The sequence below is a fragment of the Lathamus discolor genome, chromosome 2, assembly GCF_037157495.1.
Source record: "Lathamus discolor isolate bLatDis1 chromosome 2, bLatDis1.hap1, whole genome shotgun sequence".
Taxonomy (NCBI): Eukaryota; Metazoa; Chordata; class Aves; order Psittaciformes; family Psittacidae; genus Lathamus; species Lathamus discolor.
The window spans coordinates 100198642-100211046 of NC_088885.1; the positions used below are offsets into that span (position 1 = coordinate 100198642).

Here is a 12405-nt window from a genome sequence, read left to right on the forward strand (position 1 = left end):
AGTTCTACCCTAGTAAACTAATCACTGAGTCTCGAGAAGATGCCTAGGGTTGTAATAAACACAGGAAGTAAGATTAATTGTCCTGAAGTGCTTAGAATCTATAGGCCTGATTCTGCTTGTACTAAACCCAGTAAACACAATTTCCAGTCATTACAGTGCAAACAGGAGGAAAAATCACTGGTAGGAAAAACAAAGTTAAGGGTTTTAAATGGACAATTTAAACTGGAAATGAGATGTGGACGCACTGCACAGTGCATCCTCTGAGATTCTGGGGCGTTCCAACGAATCGAGCAGTAACTACTGAAGAAGCTATGTTACAGTAATACATTCGATGCAAGTAAAATCAAACACACAAAAAAACAGATGCCCCAACAGATTGATTCAGCAGTCAAGAGATTAGATCTGGTTAAAATTAAGGGCATTGCAACATCTCACAGCTAAAAAATAAAACATAAATCAGAGTCTATTTTTTCCCTTTCTGGGTAACATTCCACTTCCTTACCAAACCCTAGGGAACAGACATGAATTGATAAAAATTAGGCTCAATTATTTATCCTCTAAATTTTACAGTAAACTTACTAAAAGCACCAAGGCAAATCACAGCTGAATCAGGAGCTTGATGCAATTCCTACGCATAAATGATCAAAACTAAAGCAAAGATAAACCTTTTGAATTCTGATAAATCCAAACCATGCAACTCAAGCCTATCAACAAAGGAACACATCCAAAATTTGAATCAAGCAAACCTCTCACCTTGTCAGTACCACCTGTACCAAAAACGCTCATGTTCCTTTCTTCTCATGGTAAGCAACTTTTTTTGCCATCTCCTTTTCCCAACAGAAGGCAGTTTTTAACAGCACCTTCCTCAATGCTTAGGTCAATCCTCCGAACCATGGATATAAGGTCAGAATAGGTTTTCAGTAGGCATACTAAATCTTAGGACTGCCACTTGCCTTAGCACTAACTGTTAAAACTCAGGTTTTGCACTATCAGCTTGTTTCCCATCAGTCACGACTCCTGCCCTCTGAGGAAGGGCTCAAACCCTCCCCGTGTGGCCACAGGAGTGGCTTGTTCTCGAAGGATGTGTTCAGAGTGAGGTACCTTTGGCCTTACAGAAACACACACATCCTGGATGTCAGAGCAATCTACAGGAAAGTACAAAATTAAAAATGCATGTCTGTAAAAGCAGTAGTTGCATGTGCCAAACATATCATGGTCACACTGCTGTGTGTCTTGCTATAATTACCATTTGGAAGTGCACTGAATTGGACTGCACGCAGCATGGATCATGGATATTAGCCTGAATCACTATCTCCAGTTCGAGTACAAACACGTACTCTCATGTCCCTTTTATACCTTGTCTCTTCAGCAAGTACAACTAAATCATTATTATAATCCAATTTAGCATATAAATTGCTGAAACCACATTTTATTAAGTCAGAAAGTTGGTCTGGATGCTCTGTATCAGCTGTAATACCAGTCTTGAACAGAAGAGTCCTTCCAGCGCCTGTACCTGAGTCTCCCACTCACTCGAGACTCCATACCATCTCCACGGCAGACTTCCAGACCACAGGAGTCTTGCACAAAAGACCATAGGATCCATACCAGTTGTTTAAAGATGCTGGGAGCTTTTTTGAATAAAAGTAAATAATTTCCATCTCAAGTAGTTTTCTTAAATAGTAAAACTAAAGACTATGTACTGAAGGTTGCGTTTACAATTGTAATAAAATGATAAATAACTGAACAAAAAATTGACAAGATAGTATAACACATTACTCCATATATTTTTTTCTAATATTTTCTTATTAATTTCTTTAAAAATGTGTGCAAGTTTGGAAAGCCGTTATGTAGGTTCACCTCATTTTTCTTTACTAAAGTAAATGTAGACACAAGTGTATGATAGGACCAAACAACAAAAGCAGATGATAAAGAAACTCAGAATAGCTGGATGTGGAACAGCCATTTCACACACACATCTCTGATCTGAACAGCTGAACCAAATAGATATTTTTTGTTTGGACACATCTGTATGTACGATGTGTGTAATTAATTGTTCGTTCAAAAATGCAATTTCATGATGCACTTGATGAGTTAGGTATACAACAGTTTTAGTTCTCAGAACTGACTAAAAATAGTGATTTTAATTTATTCCTGCTGCCTACAATTACCCACAACCATGTATTTTTAAATATTTCCAGCCTATAAAAATTACTAATTTTTGCCACTTGTGTTTATCTGCATTTAGGCTTTGATTTGGATAAATTAAGCTCTCAAGTGTTCCTTGCTTTATGAAACTCTGCATGTTGTACACTTCAACACAAATAAATGACTTCTACCATTAGAGGTTTAAATAATGTAATGTATTTCATGCTCAGCCTGAAGCTGGATTCCAATGAAGTTGCTAATGCACGTAATGATTAAGTGTAACTCAAATACTAACTGTGTTGTTGAAAACATGACAGGCAATAATTTGGTCTATTATATTCTGCCATTTAATTCCCTAGTACAGACATTCTCTGACACGTTATGAAGCAATGATTTACAATTATTCAAGCTGCAAAGGTCAGAAAGTGACATTATAATCATCTACACAGAGATCCCTTTTAATGCACAAAAACTAGGTAATACTACACAAAAATAGTTTTACTAGAGTAGTAACTTTCTATTTAAGATTTCCTAAACAGCACAAGTATAAATAATTAATTTACATTACAGTACATTAAGACATCCTTGAAAGTATAACGTTTTTCCTGCTCCTACAATACATTTATGAACAAGTCTTTTTTGCATGATAAAAGCAATCTTAAGAGCAGGCTTCCACTAAAAGTAGCCTGACATTAACAGTAATCAGTTAAAAAAATTCTGAGAATCTAAAAGATATTTTAGAACACCACACGCAGGAGTACAGCCAATTTTTTTGATGCAGCTGGTGAAAGCACATTCTTATCTATAAAGTACGAAGATCTACTAGCCACCATACTTGATATAGGTGATTATTTTTCTTTAGACATTCTCAAAGCAACCAGTGTCATTAAAATACTGAACTGTACACAGATTAAGATCCCTGAACTACTCTTAGCATTAACAGCAGCAGCAGAAGTGAAGTTATTTTCATGCCTGGGACACTATAACACTCCTGAAAGCTTGTTTATATGAAGCTTTAAAAGATAAATAAATTTAGCAAAACACTTATTTAGCAGAACATCTTATATCCAGAATTAACTGGGAAAAGAAGTTTCAAAGCTAATCGAGAACTGAGGAGCAGAAAGTAAAAAAGATTAATAGCTCCATCCAGCAAAACATCAAAACAAAAACCAAAACCAAAAAATCCCCAAACAAACAAACAAACAAAAAACCCTACAAGAAACAACTACTTCGGCAAAATACAGAAAATGACCAACGTTTTCCACCCCCTTCCAAATTCCTTGGTGCATACGAATACTTTCCTTCCTTAAAACACTTTGCTGCTATATATGGAATAAACATAATAAAGATATTGCTACAATATCCTTTTAATTTTTAGGAAGGTAGCAAAAAATGTTTATGTGCATGTATTAGATACTGACAGGTTTCCTAAAAATCCAAACCTACCTTACACCCATCTTCCTCAGCAGATTTTTAAGAAGCCATAAAAGAGAGAAGAAAAAAAACAAACGAAGCAGCCACTCTTACTTGAAACATGTAACTACATCCCCAAAAACTCTGTTTCTGAAAGCAAAGGGAAGAAAAATGCAAAGGAATAGTAGATGCATTTTTAAATCAAACATTGCCTATAAATTCTGTTCAAAATCTCGAGTGCAGAACAATGCATTTTTCATGTTCTACCTGAGGCATAAAATTCAAAAAGTGCATGATAAGCATTTCACCAGGCAAATGAAACAAGATTTTTAAATGCTGGGCAACCAAGATTTGCTCATCTAACCCAGGGTATCAGCCAATTTCAGAGGCAGACTTCCAAAAATTAAATTCAAATAGGCAGCAGTTTGCTACCCACAGAAAATAGATACTACCTCTGAAATAATGGGATATATTTTACAGCCATGGGTATGGAAAAGAAAACAATTAACACACATCTGCGATAAGGAAATGAGTAGCAGACGGTTTATTCCAAATGTTAAAACATTAGCGGTGTCCAATTTCTGTGTCATGTAGTTTCTGCTGTGCAGCTGAAGAAAAACAAACCCTGAACTTCAATTTAAAAAAAAATAAAACAACACAGCAAAATTACTGCCTTTTTCAACAGCTAAGTGAATTATATACTGCGTACTTTGTATCATGTAAATATGAGGACCATTTGGAAAACTGAGACACAGCAAACTCCTCCTAAAACAACACAAAAGATGCAGCCTTCTGCTTTTTTTTTAAATACAAAAAATTCCAGAGAATTTTTGGGGTTTTTTTTAAAAGAGAAAAAAAAAGGGGGGGGGGGGAAGGAGCGGTATTTTGAGACCACACTACACCACCATGTTGCTCTGACATTTCACCTTTACAAAGTGCCCGAGCACATTCAAAAGCTTTTGGAACAAAATTTATCGTCACAACTAGCAGAGGGCTTATTACTATGAATCTAAAAGTCAGAGGATAGAGTATTAACTACTGTAGAAAAGAAAACATAGTGCAGGACCTTCTGTTTGTGACAAAATTACAGAGTTAATGTTCCTGAAAGATCACTTCACCTTTTAAAGCATGATTTTTAAAAAGGTAAAATTTATAGCAATTAAACCTAATGAAGAAATGCAGCATGAGCTGCTTATGTTCAGGAACTAATAGGTCCACTGAGCATTTCTAAGATTATTTAGCCATCAATGATAATGAATTGACATTGTCAGTGGTGTTAATGTACCAATGCTCTATAGTGCCACTAATCCGATAGCCAATCCTAGCAATTTTTTTTTTTTATGTTGCTACTTTATTTTTTTAACCTATACACTACCCAATCCTTTCAATTAAAATAGCAGAAATACAGCACAGGCTATTACGCTTTTCTTCCTCTTCTTGCACATTTAAGGATGGCATGTGCATTATTTGGACTATGGTTCAAACTGCTCTGGTCATTTCTCTTTCTTCAAATCCTGCTTAATTCTTCAGGACTGCTAGCTACAGTATAAAAATGTATTTTTCAATTAAATCCGTGTTAATATATAATTAATTCATGTTAATATATAATTCTTAAAATTTTTGGTGCTCATTAAGTGAAATGTCATGATTATTTAAACAGGTATATAAATCAGATTTTTGTGAGCAGAGGGTATTGTGGCATATGTCTCTTCAGCTGATTGTTTTGTCATATCTAAATAACACAGCTTCATGTGGTTCATGAACATTAGCAATATAATGCTACACAAAAATGGAAAGTTAGTACCTGCTTGGCTACCAGGTGCGACATGTCAGCAACATACAGTAAGCAAAGTGACTAATATTCAAGTCCACAGTTTAAACCATTCATATATGTTTTGCTCTCTCTCTTGCACAGCCATCATGAATTGCAACCGAAACTTGTGTAATTTCAGAGAGAGATTCTAAGAACATGTCAGTCCTGAAGGAATGAGCTTTAGAAAAAATGGGGTACTGTTCGAAATCCTAATCATTTTAATTCTCTTCTTAGAAAAGATACAGTATTAGCTATTTTGAGGTTTTGGTTTTTACTTCTTCTCTCAGTCAAATAATATGATGATTTTTCACTGTAAGTTAAAAGGGAATTGAATAAAGAACCATTGTCAAGTTTGTTGACAACTTCTAAAGAACAGAGCTTAGCCTTAGCTAAACAGTTTTGTGAATCTGCAGTTAACTATCTTCCATGCCAAATTCTTAACAATTCATATAGCAGAGATAGTAAACAAGATTTGTCAGACAATATAAAATAGACTACCACACATAATGTTAAACATTCTGCAAAATAAAATGCAGCACAACGTACTGTACTATGGATATTCAGTGGTCTTAAGAATTGGGCTCATACATTTTTATTTCTTGTTTCAAGAAGTCAGCAATTAACTTTCTTCAGTAAAAACATCCCAAGTATCTCATAATGCTGCATGCAAAATTATTTGAGAAACAGAGAGATGAATCAGTGAAAATCACTCAGCTGCATCTCCAGCTGAAGATTCACTTGTCCCTTAAAATATGCAACTCACTTTGTCCTGCAGTAGATTGGTATACTGAGGCTAAAAAACACCTCCTGCTGAATATTATACCCAGCATCACACTACACCATTCATGTGTGCACTGCCTCATCTAATTGAACCTGTGCTATTCTACACATTAGCTATAAGACTGCTATAGCGCGTTACATAGGTTTGAGTAAAATGTTTTTATATGATGCTAATTTTTCCAGCATAATAACATTAAAATATATTTTTAATCAGAACTAGGGTATTAAAATCCAACTTTGAATGTCCTATGATGTACCATATATGCCATGGCATTTTAAAACCTTTTAAACATTTCTGCTAAATTAATTAGTTTTGCATTAAGGAGTCTCAATGCCTCCTATTAAATGCAACACATTTGAAGGACAATTAAACATTATGAACGATCCTTCTGAGAAAATAACAGTGAAGTAAGAAACAAGATTTTTGGGGTGACAAACAAGAACACAAGCATACATAAAAGAGTTCAATTTATTTTTAAAGTCTTATGCCTGCAATACTTTAGATCCGTTTGTTTGAAAAATCAGTCTTCTGTTTTGTTTTCGTAAAGAATGAAAACCCTAATGGAGTCCAGAAATCTGTTAATGGTACTAAAATTATAACAGTATAGCAAAAGAAAAAACCCCACACAGTAAAGTCTATATTATATATTTTTTATGTCTTTAAATGGAATTTACAGTTCTCCCTGGCAATGTGAATGAACATCCTATAATTTAGTCAATTTACAGATTACAGGTTCAAATTGACCTTGTAGCCCATAAAATTGCTCATCTTCAGTGCAGGATTAGAAGTGGGAAAAGAATGTCATAACTGTATTTAAGGAATTTACCATAACAATGGAAAGGAGGATATGCATGCATAATTTTAGCCACTCTTGCTCACATCACAGTTTTCAATTCTGAAACAATGCATATCCTGCACTCTTCTCCTGGTTAACCATGGTGGAGACTGTTTCAATTTACTCACCCACAGACATGACACTTGTATTCCCTCATCCCAAGGTGCCTCTTGACATGGTTTCTGGCATCTCCGAGCTGAGCTGTTGCAAAGTGGCATATCTTGCACTTGAATGGCTTTGATCCTAAGTAAAATTTAGCATAAGATATGAGTTGAATTAGAATAATATATCACCCATGGTTAAAGAAATATAAAATCCTAGGAAAAAAATAACCTTTAAAAAAGCCTATCCCACATTTAACCTGTTTGAGATTTTTGCCTAACAAAAAACCGCATCTTGCACATAAATTTATGACTCCCTGGGCACAGATGGTACATACTACACATTACTCATTAAAGTTTCCTTAAGTTCGAGATCACTACTCTCTTAACTCTGAGGAATAATTTACTCTTTTAAAATTATTATTATTATTTTAAAAACTCACAAAATATTAAAATGAGCAGACAACAGAGTAGGTAGATAACCTTTCAACAAGATGGCAAAAGTTGTTCTACACCTTTCCCCATTTCCAAATGACAAAACTCAGGTGATGGTCTTAAAGTGGCTCGATATTGGTGTAAACTGCAAAATGGACTCAGTTTTTAAGCAAACGCATTTAAAGTAATTTTACAAGTCTTCCGACTTTGAATAGATTTCACATTAGCATTGGTATTTCAGATTTGTTCTGTCACACAGAGAAAATGATTCATCACCTAGCTATTGTAATGACATGCAATGTATGAATATACAGTGGATAAAATATTATGCCTTTATGACTGTTTTATGGTCAAGAATTTATGATTATTCTGCAAACCAGAAGTATTGACATTTTGGCTATTATTTATTTCAAGAACAAACTTTAATATTAAATGCATACTGCAGACCAAAGAACTCTGAAATTATTTCTCCAAGGAAGAAATACCAGCCTATGTCTCGTATCATATCAGTTCAGCAAAAAGTCAAATTATTTGTCTGTCTTAATTAACAGTGATCCTCTCTCAAGGATGGAAAAACTATTCTTTTACTGAAATAGTTAAACTAGGCACATGTCGGTCCCCATGTTATTATGCAGCAACACCATTTTAAAGCATGCTGTAGCACTTTTCAATTTTCTGACCAGTAATTCCGTAAATCAGTAAATCAAAATCGTAGAATTGCAGTTAAAAGCAAGTACAATATGGTCACAGAGTCTCCATATTACATTTAGTGTATGTTTTGTGAAGTACTTCTTCTAGTACAGTTAAGCATAGTATGAAATATGTGATCTTTAATAAATATACATAAAGAGCTCTGATAAGAAAAATATTGCACTATATCATACTTGATCAATGAACCTTTTTGCTTTGCCCTTGAAAACAGAATATCCTCCAAGAAACCGGGCTGCAATTGAGGATCTTAGTAAAAATTTTTAGAGTCTTAAATTTCAATTTAATTCCCAAAAGCTGACGAAAAATGAAGCATTTAATTTTAATCTCCTAACTGAAATAAAAAAGTCAACAGTACTAAGCACAGGCAGACAAGGTTGAATATTTCACAGTTCAATGACAATGAAGCCAGATCTCTTAATACTTCCATTTCTACTGTTGGAAGTAGATGTAAAATATATTTAGCACCTGAATGGTTATATCTAGTCAGCTTTATAAGTTTAAATGTCAAAAGCAGGTTGAGACTGCAGCTAACAGCAATCACATTCTATCAATCACAGTGAAAAAAATGCAGTTTATTTAAATGATCCTGATAAAACTAAATTAATCATTAATTTGGTGACATTTCAAATCAACACTGCATTCTATAAGGAGACCCATGCAAATAATACTTTTAAAAAAGCCTATCTTTGCATTAATAGAGTATTAAAAGTTGACGGTTTAACTTACGATCTTAAAGACTAATTGCACAATTAATAACATCAAGGCCACAGTTGGGGAGGATTTCAAAATCCATTGTTGTTTATACTGCTCTTTTTTGTCATAGAATTCAAATACCGTGTGGATTCAATCCTATGTTCCCTTAGTTTCTCTCCTACTGATTAAATTGTAAATTTGTTCCTCATTCTGTTACTGCAGGTGTCCCACAGGGCTTCCATACAAGACCTTTGCTGTTTTCCATTTACATGACTCCTTTGTGAAGAACTCAAGTTCAGACCAATTGTAGCTACAGTGTGCTGACAATACAGAAATGCATTATTCTGTTGACTGCTCTCATCCAAAAATCAGTGAGGCCTTGAGGGTTTTTTTATTTATTTCTCAGATACAGAGCTGAATATCTGTTAACATCTCCATTTAAACTCCATGAAAATTCAAGTGCTGGCAGGCTCCAGTCGGGATTTATCACCTGAAACAAAAGCAGTGCACCTCCCTTTTAGACTGCTGGTGCCAAATTTGTTCCAGGATGTTCTTTGCTGGAAAAATCCAAAATTTTATACTTGAGATGAAGACGTTAGACTAAGAGTTGAACTAATGGGGCAAAAAAAACATAAATCTGTGTTTGCTATAAGGCTAATTTCAGACTGAAACAATGTTGAAGCAATTAACCGTTTGTTAGCCACACTTCTCACAAACTTTAATGGTTCTCATGCTGTGTTAAATGTGACACTATTGGATTCACACTTGGCTTTGCTTTTAAGTCATAGAAAAATGAGAAAAATACTTTAAATATAGCATCTTTCCAGCAAATTAGTTAAAAAAAAAAAAAAGAAAAAGAAAAAAGCCACAGAATTACTTTATCCACAAGTTATGGCATGGAAACAAAGCGACATTTTATGATGGCAGCAGTTAACAAAAGAATTGGGGGGGGGGGGGGGGGGGGGTCGAACACAAACCCCCAATAACAACAAAAACCCACAAACTTGGAAATAGATTAAGAGTTTAGGTCAGACAGACACAAACCATAGGACTGTTTTACAAAAAAGACTGAGGTTCACAGTCCTTCTTTTACATTAAGACAATGGAGACCCAAAAACTACAAGAAACATTCACCGCCTCAGCTTTAAACTAGCCAAAGGCAACAGCACCTGCACCTGCAGGTATAGCTGTCTCCCTAGATCAGGCCCAATGCAAATGAAGCAGAGCCACGTGAAATCTCATCATACCATTTCCCCATGTGTTTAGGACACAGGGAGTAGATACCACACGTGCATTGAGCAAACCTTACATTAACTGAGAAATCTGATGAGAAACAAAACAAAGATGATGTGGTTGCAGGTGATTTTTCCTTAGATGTTGATTGTTAATTAAGTTTATGGGACCTCCATCAACTGCGAACTAAAAAGTCTTCCACCTCTACTACTCTTTTTATTTTCCTTTACACTTCCTCATTTTCACTTGTCAAAATGTGATGGACTTACTTGTTATGTCCTCTCTAGCAAAGCTTCCCTTTCATTTGCAATGTGAAAATCTCCTACATTATTTAACGGTATTTTGAGATATTATTTTTCTATTAATGGAAATATTAGTTGTATCTTTCCATACCTTTCCTTTCCCTTCCCCCCTGCCCAAACTGTCACCAATTACTCAATAAAAAAGGCAAGGACTTGGATATGGTTACACATCCATACATGTAAATATATACGCACATCCAGATGCTGAAGAAAGCTTTTCTTAAAAAAGCACATAATCAGAACAATAACAGGGAAAATGTGCAGCTCTGCTCCTATTATGTATCTGCTCTTATCGTGGAACAGGTGAGAAGCTAGAAATACTGGGGTTTGCCTCACCAATGTTACAAGCCAGTTTATATACAGTTGGTGGAGTAGGTCAGTTCCCCCTGCCACCGCTTCCAATAACCCAAAAAGATTTGTTTCTTATTCAACTGCATCCATTGTGATGGAAGATCGGAAGAAAAGGTTCTGTAAGTCACAAAGGAAATCACAAATATGAAAACACAGATTGGAAGAGAAAGCCTTCGTCCCATTAAGTATTAATAAAAGTCTCCACATTACTATTTATGTGAATAAGCAAAGCATAAGAAAAGAATTTCATTTAAAGGTACTGTGAGAAAGAGGGCAGATAAAACTCTGTTCTGTAACCCTTCTATACCTCCCCTACACAAACCACTGAAAAATGACTTGGAAAATGAAATGTATCCTTTTACTGCTTTGCGTATTTAGGGCCATCCAAAAGCACAATAAAAATATACTTCATGATAAGACCTACACACAAGATGTTAAAAAGTACACTAACTTTTACTAAATGTTACAATCAATGATGTAACTTATGTAAGTAGGGTTGCTTTGTCATATATTGATAGTTACCTCACTTTCACATCCACATTAACTTGATTTTAAATGCAATTAATACATATAGTCAAGGAAGACTAATGGACTACATTCTGCACTTAACCTGGTGGACATTTTCAAATGGCACAAGTGACCAGTGCAAACCTATTTTGCATTGTAAACGACTAAATAAATCTTAATGGATTAAGAATGATCAGCTATCAACACACAAGGGAAATTAAGTGCTGAAATGCCTACATTGATTATTTTAAATTATTAGCCTTACTCTGTTCTTGAATTTGTATGCTTTTAGTGAGCTTTAACACATTTACAAGACTTATTGACTATAATTACAAGAGAATTCAAGTAATGGACACATCAATTATAAGCAACATGTCTTGACCAGACAGTTGCATAAAGAATTCTAAAGAGAGCTCCATTAGCATCCTCCCCCTTAGTTTTATTCAGTTTTATCTGCCGTAAGAGGGCATATTAAGGGCTTATACAGCTGTTCTGACCATGTGAACACGAGCATCCCTCTAAAGACCTAACACTGCATTCAAAGTTGGGATATTAGCTGAAGCAATACAGATAACTACATTATTGACAGGACAGAAGTACTGCTGGAAGTATTAAGTATGTGAGTTACTGGTATACATAAATACTCAAGTTATAGCAAAATACTTTGAAAGGTTTGAAATACGTCTGTGTTCCCCAAGATTAAACTTTGTTGTCCAGTCACGCCCTTGCCTTTTCATAAAAAAACCCTTACAAAACTATTTTAGGATTATGCCAGGAATCACCATTCTGTTTCTTTTTTCTTACCTTTTTGTTCTCTTCCTTGTAACCATGCACTAAGTTTCAAATACTGCATGAATTTAAACTATAGCTTCCATAATAAGCCATTATTTAAAAGTACAGTAAAATAAACCTTACAGTTTTAATGAAAATATGTTCATTGAAATGTGAATTTATTATTCAAATCCACTCATAAATTCAACCACAGAGACACCACTTGTCTAAGCAGAGCTCAGTGATTTAGAAAAGCTGTCTATTTAAAATAAAGAATGTATGGCAGGTTTATAGAAACATCGCAGTGAATTTTT

At 34.8% G+C, this 12405-nt stretch overlaps 1 protein-coding gene across 2 annotated transcripts in view; it reads right to left on the bottom strand.

The window, feature by feature from the left end:
- The window catches only part of ZNF407 (zinc finger protein 407), a 334504-nt gene that overhangs the window by 292161 nt on the left and 29938 nt on the right, over positions 1-12405 (bottom strand). For both annotated transcript variants that reach the window (XM_065667878.1, XM_065667877.1), the window contains exon 3: positions 7116-7230. In XM_065667878.1, coding sequence (XP_065523950.1) covers positions 7116-7230 — 115 coding nt within the window. The remainder of the gene's footprint in view (positions 1-7115; positions 7231-12405) is intronic.